Below are 21781 nucleotides of genomic sequence, written 5' to 3'. Positions count from 1 at the left end.
TTAGAGTCCCGGATTAGCATATATACTTGATGGCTCACCTGGGCGGTCAAAATTTTCAGTTTGTGATCCTCCTCTGTAACCTGTGAGATTGCGAGGAAGGATTCAAAGCAGCTTAGCCAGTGTTCAAACTTGGCTGATGCACCCACATCTTGAGGGTCGAGGTCCAGGCGTGGTGGTCTGAGGGCTCTCAGCAATGTCTGCTGTATCCGTTGCTGTTGTTGCTCCTCAGGTGTCGCCATTTAACTTTTAGCTAATAAAATTGATACGCTTATCAATTACTTCATAAAAGGTGATGAGTCGAAGAAGAGATGATGAGTCGAAAGAAGAGATGAATAAGGCTTTTATTAGCTAAGAAGAGACCATGCTTCTTCGTGAGTGACTGAACAAGTCTGAACGAAACCCACACAGTGGTGGGTGGAGTCAGCTGAGGCATGCCTCCATACACAGCGCCACCCAGAGGTGGCAATATACAATACAGTGGTTTACCACACAAATGAATCTCATTGCCTGTTGTTAGTTGATGCTAAGTCACATGTAATTGGTAGCTCTTGTTGTGCATGTCAGAGACTATGGGCTCGAAATTGGACTTTCACCCAAAATGGGCAGGCAGTCAGTGGCCGGTCCGTGCTGGCATGAGGTCCATGAAAAATTAACATTTAACTGAAGAGCTGCGGCTGCTGATCGGGTGTTCGGAAGTGACTAATTTGGGCCGAGTGAAACACTGGAAGCAGCAATCAGATAGGTCCTGGTGAACAGTGCAAGGTGAACGGGAAGGATTGGCGGGGGGGGTGGGGTGGGGGGACACAGGCTGGCAGTGCTCCTCCTGGTTCCATACTCAGATAAGTAAAAAATAAAAACTTACCTTGTCTTCAGCAGACTTCAGCGGCTCCCTTGAAAGACCAGTGATTATGCTGCCGTAGAGCTGGAAAAACTGAGCGGAGCATGCGTGGCACATGCTCTGCTCAGATTTTGCCCAATTTGATATTGACATCCATAATCAGGCTTTAAGCTCCTGGTTAGCCCAATACTTGTTTTAAGTGGACATTCAAAATTTGCCAACTGTCAATTAGGATACTGGCACCCAAAGTTGGTCCCCCTTATCCTGATTTTTCTGGGAGAGGTCCGGCATGGTTTATACAAATTTCTACCTCTGTATTTTCCAAAGATACTTATGCTATATATCTCAAATTGAGTACTAACGCTGTATTCTTTTCTCTATTAATCAAGTCACAATTGCAAAAATAGTTTAATGCTTTGAATCGATAACACTAGATGTGTTGAATTGATTTTTCTTTTTTCTGCGCTGTAACCGAGATGCCGTCATGAAGATAACATCAAATTACAAGAGCTAAACATATTAATATAGGGTAATATAGTAATCATGGGGGACTTTAATCTACATATAGACTGGGCAAATTTGCAGTAATAGTGTGGAGGACGAATTCATGGAATGTATGCAAGATAGTTTTCTAGATCAGTATGTTGAGGAACCAAGTAGGGAACAGGCTATTTTAGATATAGTATTGTTCAATGAGAAAGGGTTAATTAACAACCTTGCAGTAAAGGGGCCTTTAAGGAAGAGTGACCATAATATGATAGAAGTTTATATTGAGTTTGAAAGTGATTTAGTTAAATCCGAAACTAGGGTCCTAAATCTAAACAAAGCAAACTACGTAGGTATGAGGGGTGAGTTGGCTATGGAAGATTGGGAAACTACATTAAAAGATATGGGCCTAGAAATTCAGTTGCTTGCGCCAGCCATTAGCGCCTTAAGAGAAGTGAATTTCGGGCGCTATGCGTGTAGCGTCCGGGCGCAGCATGATCTGCGCCTCGCCCCAAATTAAGTAGACATTTAGCGCCGGCGCAAAGTTTAGCGCACGCTCACCTGCGCGCGCAGAAAATGACGTCATATCCTCATGCAACGCCCTTTGCGCGCCCCGATCCAGAACTTCAGTGGGACCGCCCCATTGTGCGGCCGGCGGCCCGCACGCTTGTTTAGTGGAACGCAACAGAGCTGACGCGGGCCCCGGGGAGCGTAAATTAAAGGGCACTTACCCTGCACTATAAAGGGCAGGCATTTTGCAGCAAACACTCTTGTGCAACGGATTTCTGGAGAGAGACCAAGGAAGACAGCTTTCTGGTTTGGGCCAACACTAGCTCAGGTATTTTTGGCTTCAGGCCACAGCGTTGCAAGTGGCCTCTTGGATATTTGACTGTTTGGCAGCATATTATGGGGGCTGCATGGGGTGCCAACGCTGAGTTTCAGCGTCATGTCCGTAGGGTTCGCAGACGCGGTGAGAGAGGGGCAGCCCTGGCTAGACGCAGAGGGGGCAACAGGCGTCGGCAACATAGGCCATACCCAGTCAGGGCATACCGCCAGCAGCGCTCCTACCTCAACATGAGTGGCGCGCGATGTGTCAAAAGGCTGAGATTCCGAAAGGAGGTGGTTGGAGAGATCTGCCATCTGCTTCGCAGAGATCTGCGTCCAAAGCTCAGGAGCAGGACGTCTCTGTCGGTGGAGGCGAAGGTGACGGTGGCCTTGAACTTCTATGCCACCGGCTCCTTCCAATCCGCTGCTGGGGACATTGCTAACATATCCCAGTTCGCCGTGCATTGCTGCATCCGCCAGGTGACCGATGCCCTTTTCAGAAGGAGACGCCAATTCATCTCCTTCCCCATGGCCCTGGAGAGGCAGCATCAGCGTGCACTGGGATTTGCAAGATTCGCGGCCTTCCCCTTGGTGCAGGGCGCCATTGACTGTACGCATGTGGCTTTGCGGGCACCTGTGGAGCATGCCGAGGATTACCGCAACCGGAAGGGCTACCATTCCCTCAATGTGCAGCTGGTGTGTGACCACAAGCAGCGCATCCTAGCTGTCAATGCCCGCTTTCCAGGCAGCAGCCACGATGCCTTTATCCTGCGGCAGACAACTGTGCGTGACATGTTCGAGGCACAGCCTCCCCCAAGAGGATGGCTTCTCGGGGACAAAGGCTATCCTTTGTGTACCTGGCTCACGACCCCGCTTCGCGCGCCCAGGACCCCTGCTGAAGAGGCATACAACGAGAGTCATCAAGCGAGCAGGAACATAATCGAGCAAACAATTGGCGTCCTCAAGCAGCGGTTCCGCTGCCTGGATCGTTCCGGCGGATCTCTGCAGTATTCCCCGGGCCGAGTGTCCCAATTCGTCGTTGTTTGCTGCATGCTGCACAACCTGGCTCTCCGCAGGACTCAGGCACTGCCACCTCACGTTGGACCACCACCTCAGGAGGAGGAGCAGGAGGAGCATGAGGAGGAGGAGCATGAGGAGGAGGAGTACCATCCCAGGAGGGAGCGAGAAGGTCCAAGGGCCGTCCGTCGGCGGCTTATTGAACGTCACTTCTAAGCCCCCTGTCAGGGAATGCCTTGTGGCCATGAAGGAACATGAACGCAGCCGCTCCGCAAGCCCTCAGCCGGCGAAGGCAACAAACACTTACAGCAACAAACATGGACACTCTCTGAATAAAGAGAAATCTTTATTTTAGACCAATGAAACCCCTTCCCACATGAAACCCAGAAACATTCAACGGCCCCAAAAAACAGTACATCAAATGACTCACTCCCACAACCTGGGGAGGAATAACTGAACATTTGGACAAAAATGGCCTTCATCCTCGGCCTTAACCCAAAAAACATCCCCAGAAACAAAACAACCATCCCCAAAAGAAACATAGGCATCGCCATATAAAATAACACTTGGCCACACCGTCTACTTATTGGGCCGCGAGGGCGAGACCTTGTCGAGCCTTTTGGGGCCCCTGCCCGGCCTGCTGCTCCTCCGCAAGCTCTGCCCAGTGGCTGCTGCGAGGCTGGGGGAAGGCTTCTGAGGGTCAGATGTCCTTCCGGCAGATGCCCTTGGGGGGCGGCCTAGACGGGGTTTGGCCCTCGAGGGGCCGGCTGGTGATTTACGCAGCTGTGCCTGGCCAACATCATTTGCAGCCGCTTGCCGTTGAGGCGCCACTGGGGCAGTGGCGGTGATGGCTGGAGGAATGTGTGCAATCTGGCGGATGGTAGGCCCTGGCTGGTGATGTGGCACTCTGGCACTCGCCCGGGCCCGCACTGCAGCATGTGCACCAATCTGCCGAAGGGCAGCCCGCCGTGCTGCTGCAGCGCGGCGGGTGACCAGGCGATGCCTGGCTGACGCAGCGCGTGTGGCAGCAGTCAGTGCCCCTGTTGCCCTGGTCTGCGACCGCAACAGAGCAGCCACTGTCTGGACGGCATCACTGATCAGCCGGCCACTCGCGGCATGTGAGGCCCCGAACTCGCGCACACTACTAGCCAGAGACTCGATCGCCTCAGGCATCCGTGCCACTACCCCCATCAGCTCGGTGTGCCGGCAATCCGAATCCTGGGCCATTTGATCGAGGTGGCGCACCTCCTCTGAGTTGAACGTGGCCGGACTGGAGTCCGGACTCTCCCGCTGGGGAGCAGGGGGCAGAGCTGCCCGACCCTTGCCACGTTGCCAGCGGCGACTGGGCCCAGCAACTGCACTCCCCTCCGATCCTTCCCCCCTCTGGGGGGAAGGCCACGGACCAACCGCAGCCCTCCTGGGTTGCTGGACGCCACTGGTCCCAGCAGCTCCACTCCCCTCCGACACTTCCTACAGGCTCTCCTCCAGGGAAGACGTGTCCACTACTTCGGCATCTGCAGCCGCACCTGACTGCTGCCCTGATGGTCCGCCTTCCTGTTCCTCCTCCTCCTCCTCCTCGGAGGGGCTGTCACTGGCAGCTTCAGGGAGCTCCTCGTCACCAGCTGAAAGCAGGAAGGCACAAGAGTAGCTTTAGAGTGAGGAGAGGGCGTCAGCGAGGGAGGCATGACTGGTGGCATTCAGCGCATTGGTCGGACAATGGCAAAGGAGGTAGATCGGATGCGCAAGTGCGACGAGAGAGGTCCAAAAGGTGATGTCCATACCATTGTGGCCCAGAAGAGGGTCGGCATCTCCACAGGCGACGGGCCCAATCACCCGGGGTCCCATGAGGCGACTCACGCGCTCCTCCAGGGGAGTGAGCTCCTGGATCTGGGGGCGGCCTCCCCCGGTCTCCTCCTGGTGCCTTTGGTTGTTGGCAAGTTTTGCCTGCAAGAGAAAGGACGGCCTGTAAGTACGGTGTGTAGCCCTGATGTGGTGTGCACTGCCTCCCATGGTGGAATAGCTTGGCCAGTGTGTAGCCCTGATGTGGTGTGCGCTGCCTCCCATGGTGGAATAGCTTGGCCAGTGTGTAGCCCTGATGTGGTGTGCGCTGCCTCCCATGGTGGAATAGCTTGGCCAGTGTGTAGCCCTGATGTGGTGTGCGCTGCCTCCCATGGTGTAAAGTGCAGAATGTGCAATTGATGTTCATGACTGTCCCATAGCTGCTGGCTGAGGGCTGGCCATTAGGGCTTTCAGGTCCCTTTGCCCATCATGTCAGGTGTACATGCAAGGATGAGGAGGAGACTGGAAAGGGTACTCACCCTGACAATCCTGGTCAGGTCATTAAACTTCTTCCGGCATTGGACATTGTCCCTGGGGGCATCGCCGGTGGCCGACACCCAGCGGGCGACCTCCCTCCAGGCTTTCCTATAGACGCTGGTGGGAGGCTTCCTGCCAGTGTCCGGGAACAAGATGTGCTGTCTCTTCTCCAAGGCCCTCACCATCACCTTCAAGTCACGGGCTGAGAAGCGCAGGGCACGCTCACGGGCCTTCTGTACCATTGCCATGGCTCCTTCTGATCACCAGCAGTGTTCAGGCCTAGCTGGAAGGCTGCAGTGTGCAGGCCGTTGCAGCAGAGTAAGTCGACCCTTCCCCCTTTAAGAGCTGGCCGGCGCCACGGTGTCTGCTGTCAATCAAGAAATGACCGCACCTGCGCTGCACCCGGCCTCGGCGCTATCCCTCAGCACTGCCGGCTTAGCGCCTAAAGATAGGTGTGCATCACCAGTTTTAGCGCTCAAGCAACCTCTTAGGGCGAAGCTACTGAATATCGGCGAAGTGCCATCGACTTTGCGCCGGGCGCAAACTTTAGCGCCCGCCCGACTTTACCGCCCCAAAAGTGGCTATACTGAATTTCTAGGCCATGATGTTAGACAAGCAATAGCTAGCATTTAAAGAATTAATACATAATTTACAACAAATATACATTCCTTTAAGGCACAAAAACCCCACATGAAAAACGTGATCAAAGGAAGAGGCTTATAATGTTACCAAAAAGAGTAGTAAGCCTGAGGATTGGGAGGATTTTAGAATTCAGCAAAGGAGGACCAAGAAATTGATAAAGAAAGGGAAAATAGAATATGAGAGTAAACTAGAGAGAGATATAAAAACAGACTGTAAAAGCTTCTATAAGTATGTAAAAAGGAAAAGATTAGCGAAAGTAAATGTGGGTCCCTTATAGGTGAGACAGGAGAAATTATAATGGGGAATAAGGAAATGGTCAAGAAAGTAAACAAATACTTTGTGTCGGTCTTCCCAGAAATACTGGAGAACCACGGGTCTCGCGAGAATGAGGAAATTACTTTAGTAAAAAAATAGTACTGGAGAAATTAATGGGACTGAAAGCTGATAAATCCCCTGGACCTGATGGCCTACATCCTAGGGTTTTGAAAGAGGTAGCTATAGAGATAGTGGATGCATTGGTTGTCATTTTCCAAAATTCCATAGATTCTAAAACAGTTCCCGCAGACTGGAAGGCAGCAAATGTAACCTCACTATTTAAGAAAGGAGGGAGAGAGAAAATGGGGAACTACAGACCAGTTAGCCTGACATCAGTAGTAGGGAAAATGCTAGAATCTATTATTAAGGACTTGGTAACAGGGCACTTAGAAAATAATAATAGGATTGGGCAGGCTCAACAAGGATTTATGAAAGGGAAATCGTGTTTGACAAATCTGTTAAAGTTTTTTGAGGTTGTAACTAGCAGAATAGATAAGGGGGAACCAGTGGATGTGGTATATTTGGAATTTCAGAAGGCATTCGATAAGTTGCTACACAAGAAGTTATTAAACAAAATTAGGGCTCATGGGATTGGGGGTAATATACTAGCATGGAGTGAGGATTGGTTAATGGGCAGAAAACAGAGAATAGGAATAAACGGGTCATTTTCGGGTTGGCAGGCTGTAACTAGTGGGGTACTGCAAGGATCAGTGCTTGGGCCTCAGCTAATCACAATCTACATCAATGATTTGGATGATGGGAACAAATGTAATATATTCAAGTTTGCTGATGATACAAAGCTGGGTGGGAATGTTGTGAGGAGGATGCAAGGAGGCTTCAAGGGGATATAGACAGGAAGTGAGTGAGCAAGAACATGGCAAATGGAATATAATGTGGAGAAATGTGAAGTTATCCACTTTGGTAGGAAAAATAGAAAAGCAAAGTATTTTTTAAACGGTGAGAGATTGGGAAATGTTGGGTGTTCAGAGGGACCAGGGTGTCCTTGTACATGAATTACTGAAAGTTAACATGCAGGTACAGCAAGCAATTAAGAAAGCAAATGGTATGTTGGCCTTTATTACAAGATGATTTGAGTATAAGAGTGAAGACGTCTTACTGCACGTGACACCACACCTGGAGTATTCTGCACAGTTTTGGTCTCCTTACCTAAGGAAGGATATACTTGTCATAGAGGGAGTGCAACGAAGGTTCACCAGACTGGTTCCCGAGATGGGGGGATTATCCTGTGAGGGGAGATTGAGTAGACTAGGCCTATATTCTCTAGAGTTTAGAAGAATGAGAGGTGATCGCATTGAAACATACAAAATTCTTAGAGGGCTTGACAGGGTAGATGCTGGGAGGATGTTTCCCCTGGATGGGGAGTCTAGAACCAGGGGTCACAGTCTCAGAATAAGGTTCGACTAGTTAGGACTGAGATGAGGAGAAATTTCTTCACTCAGAGGGTGGTGAATCTTTGGAATTCTCTACCCCAGAGGGCTGTGGAAGCGCAGTCATTGAGTATATTCAAGACAGAGATCGATAAATTTTTGAATATTAAGGGAATCAAGGGATATGGAGATAGTGCAGGAACGTAGAGATGAGGTAGAAGATCAGCCAATATCTTACTGAATGGCGGAGCAGGCTCGAAGGGCCAAATGGCCTACTCCTGCTCCTGCTCCTATTTCTTATGTTTTTATGTTCTTAAAAATGTAACATTTAGTGAGCAATATCATTTATTTCTGCTGTCACAGGTCAGGACTGCAAAGGAAGGGGTGGAATAGCAATAAACAGAAAAGATGATTACAATTTGAATTGATCAATGAGGGTTTAGTTATTGGTTTTGTTTGATTGGATATTTTGTAGTCGATGCGCAATTTTTAAAATGGTATAAAGAAAATGATGTGCAAAAGAAACTTGGTATCCAAGTCTCATTGCACAAAAAGGGAAAGATGGTGGTTTCTGTTCTCATCACAGGAAGGACAAAGACAAAATCTAATATTGACTCAAGAGAATGTAAAAATCCCACAAGAAGGATGACATTTTGACTCCACAGGGGTCCTGGTAATTGAATTACAACATGAAAATCAAAGCAGATAATATATCTGTTTCACAGGAAAGTATGGTTGGCAAAACCAGTCAGTCAATATAGTACTCAGCTCAGAATTACAATGAAAATTAGAGTGGGAGCAAAATATTCCAGTTATTTTCCCATCCACCTATCTTGTTGTCGTACTTTCCATCATTTTTAAAAAAAAATCTGCTGATCATCAAAAGTATTAAAATGTGGTTCACACAGGTAATATGAAGTGCTCACCAGCTAATTTTATGATTGAAAATTTATGCATAAATCCAGATGATTCTGTTTAAATTAATTATCCAAAAGAAAATTAAAAGCCCCTGGCCCATCCATTCACGAAAATGACCGAGATCGATCTAATAAAATGCTGTAGCGATTGAACACTGCTACGAAATGAATTTAAGACCATTTATATGAATAATACAAAGACTATGTATGAAACCTATTTGGCAGAAAAATATTAACGTTTTCCTTTTAATACAATTCATCTGCTGCGGCCCTAACTCTACACTGTGCTTTGCAAACAAATACAGATTTTTAAGTTAATACTGCACTGATCAAGTACAAAAATGGAAAAAATTAAATGGCATAAGGGGCGAAATTCCCCTCGTTTCCACCTCTGGGGCTGATCACGCGGCACTCCCGCACTCCGGTGCTCCAGAGATGCCAAAAAAAATGCAGAGCTCGCAACAGGGAGCCCTTCCCTTTAATTGAAGGAAGAGCCCCTGCAACGCGGCAGCACCATGCATGGCGCTGCTGAGCACATCGCTCCGGATCGGGACATTCCCCACCTCTTACGCTCCAAGAGGCATGTGGAGCGCTTGATTTAGCACTCCACTTCCCTCTTAGAGCAAAAAATGGGAATTTCTCACATGTTTGAAAAGGTTAGTGCCTGGCGCTAACTTTCAAACATTTTTGACTTAGCGCCCCAAATGACCCTCTAGGGGAATTTCTCCTTGGGGGAGAAATTCATTATAGCCCCATTTGGGGCGCTAACTTTTAAAAGTTGAAAAAATTAGCGCCAGGTGCTAATGTCTTTCAACTTTTAAAAAATTTGGTTCTGCGCTCCAGGAAGGAAGTGGAGCGCTAAATCAAGCGCTCCACTTCCTTCTTGGAGCGCAACAGGCAGGGCGGTAGGTGCTGCACAATGGGCCGTGCAGCACTGCCGCGTTGGAAGGCTCCTTCCCTCCCTTAAAGGGAAGGGCCATCGTTGCAGGCTCTGCAAGTGGTAAACTTACCTGGTTCCCGATGACAGCCGCGATCCAGCCCGATCAGCCTGATGCACTGCTTGAGCGCTTGGGGGAAGAAAGCAAAAAAAAGAGAAAGAGCATTTCAGTATTTTTTTTCCTACCTCGGCCACTTCACCTTCAAGTATTGCCCCCGAAGCACCTGGCCTCCCGATGAACGCATCCTGCAGCTGCCAATGTTTTTGCCTGGCGATACTGCAGGGGGGGGAAACCGAAGTTTGGGTCCGGGGTGGAGCCAAGGCGATGCGCACGGCGATGACATCTGATCTCCGGGTGAAGGAGATCGGGGCGCAACGCTGTACCGCCGCTGCAAACCTCCCGTCGAATTGAGCTGCAGGCGATATACTCACCTCGCCCAGGTGGTAAGTGGTTAGTGCCCCATTGTCGTCCCCTGGAGGCGCTAACGGGAGGCACTAACCAGCCGAATTTCCATGTATTTAACAGGAGAAAAGATAAAAATTGGGTTGCATGTAAACAAATGTTTTTTCAGAAATAACATAAGTCTATGGCTATTTATTTCAGTGGGAAAGGATTGTTCCAACACCCTCATCATAGAATCATTGACTGATACAGTACAGGAGGAAGCCATTCGGCCGATTATGTCTATGCCAAATATTCAGTAGAGCTATCCAATTAATCCCACTTCCCTGCTCTTTCCCCATAGCCCTATGCATTTTTTCCCTTCAAGTATTTATCTAATTCTCTTTTAAATGTTACTGTTGAATCTGCTTCCATCACCCTTTCAAGCAGCGCATTCCAGGTCACAACAACTCGGTGTGTAAAAAAATGTTTCCTCATGTCGCCTCTGGTTCTTTTGCCATTTACCTTAAATCTGTGTCTTCTGGTTACCGACCCTTCTGCCACTGAAAACAGTTTATCCTTATTTACTCTATCAAAACCATTCATGATTTTGAACACCTCTCTCAAATCTCCTCTTAACCTTCTCTGCTTTATGGAGAACAACCCCCACTTCTCCAGACTCTCCACATAATTGAATTTCCTCATCCCTGATACCATTCTAGTATATCTCTTGTGCACCCGCTCTTGACATCCTTCCTAAAGTGTGGTGCCCAGAATTGAACACAATACTCCAGCTGAGGGCTAACCAGTGTTGTATAAAGGTTTAACATAAGTTCCTTGCTTTTGTACTCTATTCCTCTATTAATAAGGCCAAGGATCCCATATGCTTTTATAACAGCCTTCTCAACTTGTCCTGCCACCTCCAAATATTTGTGTACGTACATCCCCAGGTCTCACAGTTTTTGCACCCTTTTAAAATTGTATCATTTATTTCATATTGCCTCTCCTCATCCTTCCTACCAAAATGTATCACTTCACACTTCTCTGCATTAAATATCATGTGACACGTGTCTGCCCATTTTACCAGAATCGGAAGATTGTGCCAACGGCTCCACAATTTCCACCCTTACTTCCCTCAGTAACCTTGGTTGAATCAAATCCGGGTGACTTTTCTACTTTGAGGACTGCCAACCTTTTAATTACCTCCTCCTTATCTATTTTTATTCTATCCAATATTGCTACTGTCTCCATTGGCAGCATCCTCTTCTCTCGTGAAGATAGATGCAAAGTATTCATTTAGTACCTCAGCCATGCCCTCTGCCTCCACAAGATTATCTCCTTTTTGGTCCCTACTCGGCCCCACCATTTCTTTGACTACCCTTTAGCTATTTATGTGTTTATAAAAGACTATGGGTTCCCTTTTATGTTAGCCGTTAATCTATTCTTATACTCTCTCTTTGCCCCTCTTATTCCCTTTTTTAGATCTTTTCTATACTTTCTATATTCAACTTGATTCTTTACTGTATTATGAACCTTACAATTGTCATATGCCTCCTTTTTCTGCTTCATTTTAACCTCTATACAGGAAACTCTTTTTTATCCGGCACCGACGGGACCGGCGTGCTGCCGGTTGATCAAAAAGTCCAGATTACAGAGAGGTATACTTACTAAGGTACGACAGCCCCATACACAGCCACAGATCCAGGCGTCCCTGTTGCATGGCAACAGGTGCAGGGACCCCGGTTACACGGCCACAGATCCAGGCGTCCCTGTTGCATGGCAACAGGTGCAGGAACCCCGGTTACACGGCCTCAGATCCAGGAACCCCAGTTACATGGCCACTAATATGAAGTAAAGCTTACCTGAACCTACTCCTGAATTTTGCTGGTTAAGAGAAACTTCCGGTTATTTCGGTGCCGGTAAAAAGAGAATTTCCTGTATCTTTAGTCATCCAGGGAGCTCTAGCTTTGGATGCTCTTCCTTTCTTCGAATGTGTCTACTCTGTACCCGAACCATCTCCTCTTTGAAGGCCTCCAATTACTATTTTGTCTACCAACTTTTGATTCTAATCCACCTGCGCCAGATCTCTTTTCAACTCACTGAACAGTTAATTATTTTTATGCTTGAGTGTATCTTGTCTTTTTCCATATCTATTCTAAACCTGATGATATTATAATCACTGTTTCCAAAATGCTCTGCCACTGAAACATGCTCCACTTCATTTCCCAGAACTAGATCCAGCACTGCTTCCTTCCTTGTTGGGCTGGAAACACACTGATCATGAAAGTTCTCTTGTGCACATTTCAAGAATTCCTCCCCCTCTTTGCCCTTTACACTGTTACTATCCCAGGCTATATTTGGTTAATTGAAGTCCCCCATCATAACTACTCTGTAGTTCTTGCATCTTTCTGTAATTTGCCTGAAAATTTGCTCCTCTATCTCCTTCCCACTAATTGGTGGCCGACAATATACACTCAGTTGCGTAATAGCTTCTCAATTGTTCCTTAATTCTAACCAAATAGACCCTGCCGTTGGCCCCTCAACTACATTATTCCTTTCCAGTGCTATAATAGTTTGTTTGATCAATACTGCCACCTTCCCCCATCTTTTTTTCCTTGCCTGTCTTTCCTGAATACCTTGTAGCCAGGAATACTGTGTTCCCAATCCTCTTGTTCTTTAAGCCAGGTCTCTATTATTGCCACTATATCATAGTCCCATGTGGCAACTTGTGCCTGCAGCTCACCAACCATATTTACCATGTACCGTGCACTTACATATATGCGCTCCAAACTCATCTAGACTGCTTTGCATTTGTCCCCTGTTTGATCCCTCCTATTTCTGAACTATTCTTTACTCTAGTGCTATTTGCCTCTTCTGTTAACTTTATTTCTCCCCTCTATTGTTTCATCCTGGTGCCCATCCCCTGCAAAATTAGTTTAAATCCCCCCCCACAGTACTAGTTAACCTTCCTGCGAGAATATTGGATAGAGCTCTGAAGAGATCGCAAAGTCTCTGTTTGAAGAATGGACTCAGTCGAGAATATTTTGGGGACTTTATGGGATTTTTCTGAGGGGATTTTCCCTGTGATGGGATCGCCCTGTGCAGATACGTGAAAAACTGGTTTGTTAAACCTCCAGAGAACGCATGGCAGTTGGCTGTGACAAAAGAACTGTCAGTCATCCAGAATGTATGGGTTCACACGACAGTCCTGGAAAAAGGAAAGGGGGGGCCATTGACAAAGGGGCTGAGGACCCTGAGGCACCCGTTAACTTGAACCTATTAGAAAGCCACTCTAATATGCAAAAGCACTTCTCACCTCCATCTCAGAAGAGAAGCAGAACAATGAACCCACTAGCCTAGCCAGCCGAAGAGGAGCCAGTTTTTCCCAACACAAAGACTGAGAAATGTCCCATACTTAGGGCCATTATTCCAATCACGGAATACTCATGGGTCTGATGATGGCCCACCACTGACTAAGCACCGGAGTGCTTAGAAACAAAAGGATTTTAAAGATTGGCGGGAAAGACAGGGGTAGCAAGACTCCTATAAAGATAGATCCTTTTCCACCATTCTCTCTCTCTCGCTCTCGCTCCACCAAGATCGACCTAACAAGAAGAAGTACCAGAGGAAGAAGCCGCTGAGACTGAGAACCGCATACCCCTCACGGGGAATGGCCTCCGGGCAGTGACTGCCCACAGCTGAGCGGAGCGATCGAGACCGATTGTGTGTGGTGGTAAGCATGGTCTCGAGTGTCCCAAGCCGGTAACCAGATATCCCAGGCGAGCTGGGTGAGGTGTAAGGGCTCAGGGTTTTTCTCAGAAATGAAGTTTTTTTGGGCTATTCCAGGGTGGAAGCTTCGTTTGGTTCAGCCAGGCAAAGGGGCTTATGCGACTGGGTAATTCATTGGTAGGGGTGGAGTTAGAGTCCACCATAGCAACAAGGGAATTACTGCATGTTATAGTCCCCAGTTGTGTACTGTATGTATGTTGTTTGTAACCTGGATTTTATTCTCCACAGAGGCAGTGATTTTGTTTAGTAGTACATATTTTAGCCAGTGTATGTTAAACCAAATAAATATAAGTATGATTTTTTACCGAAGCATTCCTGTCCGTGACTTATTCCATTTACACTCTGAATAATAATTCCCGGGTATAGAACTTTCATAAGGCGGGGGCAATTCGAACCGTCCGTCTAGCAATTGGGCTAGGATCAAAACTGCTTACACTCTGTTGGGTGTAACCCTCAACCTTGCACAGGTGCCTCCTGCCCCAGAACTGGTCCGAATGCCCCAGGAATCTGAAGCCCTATCTCCTGCAGTATTTCTCCAGCCACCCGATAACCTGTTTTATCCTAATATTCCTCTACTCACTAGCGCATGGCACTGGAAGTAATCCAGAGATTACTATCTTTGAGGTCCTCCATTTTAATTTCCTCCCCAGCTCATGAAATTCTGACTGCAGGACCTCAACCCATTTCCTTCCTATGTCATTGGTTCCCACATGGATCATGAATTCTGGCTGTTCCTCTTCCCCCCTCAAAATGTTCTGCACTCTTTCAGTGATGTCCTTGACCCTGGCACCAAGGAGGCAACACACCATGCGAGACTCACGTCAGCGTGTACAAAAATGCCTGTCTATCCCCCTGACTATCAAATCCCTTATGATCACTGCATTTCTACACTTTGCTGCTGTGCAGTCATTTGCCCCACAGTGCCGTGGACGTGCTCCAGGCTGCATTCCCCCAAGGTGTCGTTACTAGTCAGCGCTGAAAACCAATTTGAGAATGTCACACTCCCAGAGGATTCCTGCACTGCCTGCCTCTTTATACCCTGCCGGACGGCCACCCACTCGCCTCCTGAACTCTCTGCAGCTGCGGGGTGACCACCTCCTAGAAAGTATGTACCAGGAAATTCTCAGCTTCCGGTGTGCCCTGCAAGCACTCTAGCCACTCCTCAAGCTCAGAAACCCTGAACTCGAGTTTGTGCAGCTGGAGACACTTCCTGAACACATGGTTATACGAGACACATGAAGCGTCCTGGAGGTCACACATGACACAGGAATTGCAGGCAAAGGGTCTCAACTGTCCCATCATTTACTTATAAAAATCCCTTTACAGCCAATTAATTACACTGAATATTTATATGTTTACTGTTGCCCCTTGGTTTAAATTACTTAGCACCTTCATCCCACACTCACCAAATTCTCATTGCCACTCTGTTTAACAAGCCACTTCGTTCATTAGATTCTCCCAGCTGTGTGTGTGGCAGATATCCCTCTAATGCAGAGGTTCTCAACTGTGGTCTGCGGCTCCCTAGGGGTCCGTGAGAAGATTTCAAGGGGTCCACGCCACAGGAGATCAACTAGTTTTAGCAGGTGGCTTTGGGTGGACCAGCCTCACTGCTGCCACCTGCAGGTGATGCCCTGTGGGGAGGTCGGTGGCCAGACCTGGGCTCCCCGGGCCTTCAGTGTCGGTAGAAGCATGCGCAGCCTGTGGGGGCTCTGTGAACCAATTGAGATCGGCAGGTGGAGGAGGAGAATGAGCCGGAGCTTCTGCGGGAAAGCAAAGACTTGGGGCCCGTCACACTCTGCCAAACCAGCCTGGGGCCTCAGTCCCTGTTTTAAACCAGCGCGGGTGGGCCTGAGGGGAAAAACACAAATTTACTCTGCAGGAGCCATGGCGAAGGTGCTGGCGAACAATGTGGTGGTGATGGACAATCCATCGCCATTTTACAACCCTTTTCAGTTTGAGATCACCTTCGAATGCACTGAAGATCTGTTGGAAGTTGAGTGAGGCCTGGGGCCTGGGCACAAGGGCCTCTAGGCACCGTAAAGTGGGTGGAAAGTTATTCCTGCTTGTGTTGAAGGGCCGAGGCCTAGTGAACTTTGACGGTTGCTAATGGCAACCATGTGAGATGAACCCCCATTCTCGCCCCTCACACACCCCCTTCTCCGCCCACACCCCTTCCCCATCAACACCCTCTTCTTTCCATTCCCCCCCACTCGACCCCCACCCGCCCCCCCCCCACCCCGACAGGGGTCCGTGGAATTTTTATTACATGGGAAGGGGCCTCAAATGCACAAAGGTTGAGAACCCATGCTCTAATATATACCTTTTACAAACACCCTAGTTACAACTAGTCAGTCAACAGCCAGCCACAACAATTAACACCTAGTCAGGTACCCACTTACAGCTGATTGACTGTTAACTGCCACAGACTTACAGTATTAAAGTAACATTTTAAAGTAAGAAAATAATGTTCAATTTCAGCTCGATTAAAAACACGCTGGGCCGGATTTTGCGAACAGCGCTCACCGTTATAACGGGTTAAATCGGACAGCAACTTCTGGCGTCCGCACATGCGCAGTTAAATGCGGAAATCCAGAAATTGTTGTCAGAGATACCCCGCTCCTCCACAGGGTGCAATGTTGCAGTCCTTGCCAATAGACTCGGCACTGTAATCACTGTAACGGTGTGAACTTGGAGTACTTGCCCACTAGTTCCACACTAAAGATGGCAGAAAAAAGTTTGGGCTGGTGAATTCAGGAGCAAGTGAGTTTTTAACAGTGTGATAAGTGCTAATTACAGCTGAACAAACTCTCTGACCCTGAAAAATTAATTTTACAAGTGTGGAGTCTCATTCTCAGAAGATAATTAGTGTTGGAGATTTTTTTTTAAATTAAGTATCAGCGAGGTGAGCGGCTAGTGCCGTTCCTTCGCCACTGGTCTCAAAATCCAGACCATTATCTATATTATTTACCCACTATTTACAGCTCTCACCAAATTCCCGTTGCCATGTTTAGCAAGCCACTCCATTTAGTAGATTCTCCCAGCTCTATGCACACAGCTCATTTAGTAAATTATTACTGTATTCAGTTATTGCAGTCTGAAATAAAATACTGAAGGAATCCTAACTGTTATACCTATTCAGCTACTAGTTATAGATTATTGATTTACAAAGTCACCGTGATAAAAATGACCAATATCACCATTCAAGTGGATTCTGAATAAATATAACTTTCCTTCTAAATTCTTGGCATGCAGTTTGATTTAAAAACAAAATAAAAACAATTAAAATAAAATTATGAATGTAGCAGGATTTAATAATGTTAGAGGCAGCTGCAACAATGCCTGCATACTGTTTAAGCATGGCTGAATTTAAAGTAACAAAGTAAAGTATTACTGGAGAAAAATAGAACATGAATGGTAAAGAATTTGTTCTGATCAGCCGTATGACTTTAAAAATGTTTACCCATATTCTCCAAACGTTTCTTCTTTCATTGGTTGTGCTTCTGGATCAGCACGAGCATCTTCTTTATCTTTAACTGCAGAAAGAAAATGAATAATACATAATGATATCAGAAATCATATTTGGCCTGTTATTTCTTGGTTTTCGACCCTGAGCTCCAGAGTTCAATTGAGAAAATAAACCTCAAACAAAATATCAAAAAATAACTGCTATTCACCTTTTTTTGCATTATACTTTAAAAGGAAAAGGTACTTTGCTGAATTGCCACTTAATCCTTTATGTCATTAATGGAAACACCTTTTTATCTTCTATGATTCCTCAATTCTTCCTATTCCGGTCTTTTATGCTTTCAAACAACTGATTGGTGGCAGTCGAAAAGCAGAGAAGCTTGTGCAGAATTCCCTTTCAGTGACATAATGAATTAAATGCAATCTGTTTTGTGATGTGACAGCAAAGAGTTATTTCACAAAATGTCTGTACCAAGTTGCCTTTGATTGGCAATTTGAAAGGTATTAAGCACAGTAACAAAGGAGAACTGAAAGGTACTGATAGCTGAATAGGTCTCTCCCTTTATAACATTAAAATTGAATAACAATTGTATAGAATACTTTTAATTATAACTAGATGGATTTTTTTTCAAAAATGCAGATGCTGATCTTAGTTTTACCAGTTATCATAATTCTGAATGAAATGACATGTTAAAAGTTGAGACAAAAGATAGATCTTGTCTTTGAAATGTGCACAAGATTTGGCAGAAATATTGTGTAAATTAATTCAAAATTAAATGTCTTATCAGGCTTACCATGCTTGCATATGATTATAGGCAAATTATAATGAGCTTTCTCAGATTTAATTTAGTTTTTTGAAATATCAGAGATTTGTTTACCAGAGGGGAATTAGTGAGATCAGACACAAGATTTTATTTGGAGCCAGGTAGCACCTAGACTAAGGAAATATTACTGTAATAGTTGCAAATCTTTTTCAGTTTTGCACTAGCTATTCTTTCAGGTTCAGCGTAATTGGCACTCGTGTCAGTGGACTTCACATTCCTTATGATCTGGAGTGCACAATTTACTGTCCAATATCTAGTTAACTTATATCGTGACCTGGGGTTTGTGAACTAGAAATCTTGCTGTGCCTATCAGCTACTGTTATGTCACACACGCCACCACTTATATTTTTCTGTCTTTTTGAAAAATGGACTGAAAGCATTCAAACAAGACAAGGTAGGATTGCAAACTAATAAATGGGTTCATTTTACATGAGGTACATAAATGAACAGAATATGGTGATGTAAGCCATATCCTTATGCTCTTGTTTCATTAAAAAATAACAAAGGCACAACCTTACTGATGCCCTGGTTGGGCCCCTTTCATTGCTGAAGTAAGCCAGAGTAGACAGCTATTAATATTTGATGAAAATCATCTTTGCTGATAGCCTCGGATTTTTATTTATTTATTCATTCACAGGATGTGGGCATCACTGGTAAGGCCAGCATTTATTGCCCATCCCTAATTGCCCTTGAGAAGGTGGTGGTGCCGTCTTGAACTCCTGCAGTCCTTGAAGTGAAGGTACTCCCATTGTGCTGACAGGTCATTTTAACTCATTGACATCTGGGGTTTTCCCATCTCAAAGCTACAGAAATCTGCATAATGAGCAGTGTTGATGCCAGCACCTTAAGAGGGATGCCCACTGCCACCCCCAACCCGCTTCCTGACATGAAATTCTCGAGATGGTGAACAATAATCTCCCCTTTGTTTACTAATTAACATTTCAAAATATCATTGTTGTGATGAGAGCCAGGCAATTGGCCTCATGTTGAGAAAGATGCTGCATGGCCATGGGAGCTAGCCCCCTATGAGCTGAATCTAACATTATAGCAATATCATAAATTAAAACATTCAGTATAGGAAGGGAACCTGTTATCTCTACCTGGTCTGGTCTGCTCTACCATATTTAGGATTTTTAGCTCTATGTTTTGTTTGTTTAACAATTTTTTCCCCCAAAAAACTTTTTAAATAGCTGAGTAGAAATGCTAATATCATTATTTATTCTGTTTTCTGGCTTGAAATACTGTACAAAAAGGTCACACGCTGATATTTTAATCCTAGTCATTGATCATGTCATTAATTTTCAAACAGATTTTATTTAAATTGAAATCTTACAACTGGTCTACTCCTAGATGCTTAAATGCATCATCTGAGGAATTAGCATTGGGAGGTCACAGAGAATGGGTCATGGGCCTGGAAAGCTGATTATTTTTAGTCAGAAGCAGTAATTCATTTTCAGGAGAAAAACTAATCCAGATTTATCCATTTGATAGATTAGGGATGATCATTCAGATAGAATATCACAAAGTTAAGAATTCAGATTATACCAGCAGCATTCCCCAACCCACTAGACAGTGAAAAATAGTTATTCCTACATTTGGTTACTAAACTCTAATGCATACCAACACCCCTCTCTCATACACATATATCCCCATACATGTACACTTATTTTGGCTAGTTTGAACCAGTTCAGAAACATTGGGTCCTGTGCTCTTTCATAGTATTTATACCAATCTCCTTCCCAATCTCTGTTTATTATTTCGGTCTGGAAACTAGGTTATTATGTATGTCAAGTGTGTCTTTGGTCTCAGTAATGAAAGGAATCTAATTAGCAAACTGGAGCAGATGAAAGTTGGGTTGGTTTCAGAAAGCTGAGCATTTGAGACAAGATGCATAAGGGATCCAAATCAGGATGTTGGGTTGAGATTTGTTTTGGTGCAGGAAACATATAAATGTGTTGGCTGGCAATATGAAATGAGACCTGCATCTGGGACTTGAGGGGCTATGCTAGAAAAAATGAATCTCAGTAGTTCTCCAACGAAAGCATTTTCAATTAGGAGTTGACAGCAAGGTGTATTCAGCAGTTTCTATGGAATGAAAAAGTTTATTCACATTTCACGTTTTCCTGAGTCAAGAGTATTTAAGGCCTGTGCTATCTTTAATCTGAATGAAGTATTTAGGTTGAATGAACTTATAACTAAATTATCGTTATCAATTTTTCATCTTAAAGCAATACTATTTCCCCCTATGTTGGTAGGCATACAGAAAATATAACCAATATTTTATTTTGTTCATTCTGTTAAAAAAAATCAGATAGATGGTTTTATCCATTAAATACCACACTGGCTATACAGAATACTGAATAAAAGGGGGCTGAAAGTACTGCTTTACATAATTTGTTGGTAAATTAGTTTTGCTTGTATTCTGGTTGATTGCAAATTCAAGTCAAGTAACTTGACTATTTTTTTTGATAAGCACTGTATTTGGATTACATTTTAACAGACAACTAGTGAAATGGCTGTGCCCATGGTTATTTGATGATCATAGGTTTTTCTTAATATAAAGTGGTGACTGAGTTTGGAGAGAGGCTTCAGAAACTCACACCATAAATTCACCTACAGGACAGAGTCTGCAACTATTTCATTACAGGCAACTGTTTACATGCAGGATTTCCATTCTACATGTTTACATAGGCAGTTTTAATTTTAAATGTTTACATAAAAGCATGCCCAAAAATCGTGACAACAAGAAGCTGGACAGGAAGTGCATGCACAAGATTTTTAACAATACTATTCGATCTCCCATGATGTTATACATTGGGAGTCTAGATGAAGGGTAGTCTTCAGGTGAAAGGAGATTAGAGGGTGAGGGTAATTGGACCATTTTGTAGTCATACATCCTGTCCCTTTTTTTGTATAATACTTTGAAAAAACTTATGGCAATTTCGGAAGCAAAGAAGTAGAATTGGTTGCTACAGAGGAATTTCACTGCCATACAGGCTGAGGAACTTGCAGTTTCCATTCTAAATGTGGACTTAGTAATTATATTGGAAAAGTTGATACAGGAAGTTTGCACAGACATAGGGCTAAAAATTCGGTGGCGCTGCGTTTGGGGCGCCAAGCTCGCCTGAGCGCCGGAATTAGCGCTCCGGCCACAGCCACTTGCGCCCTCCCGATATTCAGTTGGAGCGCCCCAAGAGGGACTCGGGGCGCTGCTCGAGGCTCCCCGCGTCCCGCTTGGGGCGCTCAAACTGAATATCGCCGCGCTACGTGCCACAGCGCCACATGCTGTGGCATGGCACGCTGCTGTACTGCAGGCCTTCCTCCCCTTCTTAAGGGGAGGGGCCTGCACTAGCGCGATCACCGATCGCGAGTGCCAGCAAAAGAGCCCGACACCGAGGAGAAGTGCCGGGCTTTTGGGACACAGCGGCACTGCCCGGGGGGTGGATCAGGAGGCCGGGGAGGGCGGCGCAAGGAGGTGCTGGCAGGCGGCCGCCGGAAAAAATGGCCGCCCCGCACCTCCACCTTAATTTGCGCCACTACCGCCAGGGGTAGGCCCTGTGAACCGGTCGCGATTCGCGACCGGCGTTACAGAGGCGGGCGCGACCAAATATCGCGATCGGGGCGGTAGCGGGGTGCTGCG

At 45.9% G+C, this 21781-nt stretch overlaps 1 protein-coding gene across 13 annotated transcripts in view; it reads right to left on the bottom strand.

Moving 5' to 3' along the window:
• The window catches only part of chl1b (cell adhesion molecule L1-like b), a 1240677-nt gene that overhangs the window by 25777 nt on the left and 1193119 nt on the right, over positions 1–21781 (bottom strand). For all 13 annotated transcript variants that reach the window (XM_086001404.1, XM_086001409.1, XM_086001398.1 and 10 more), the window contains one exon: positions 17313–17385. In XM_086001404.1, coding sequence (XP_085857530.1) covers positions 17313–17385 — 73 coding nt within the window. The remainder of the gene's footprint in view (positions 1–17312; positions 17386–21781) is intronic.

The sequence above is a fragment of the Somniosus microcephalus genome, chromosome 11, assembly GCF_052327205.1.
Source record: "Somniosus microcephalus isolate GS21.2 chromosome 11, FLI_Smic_1.0, whole genome shotgun sequence".
Taxonomy (NCBI): domain Eukaryota; kingdom Metazoa; phylum Chordata; class Chondrichthyes; order Squaliformes; family Somniosidae; genus Somniosus; species Somniosus microcephalus.
Note: the sequence above shows the minus strand (reverse complement) of the source record. Positions and strands in the feature narration are given on the sequence as shown.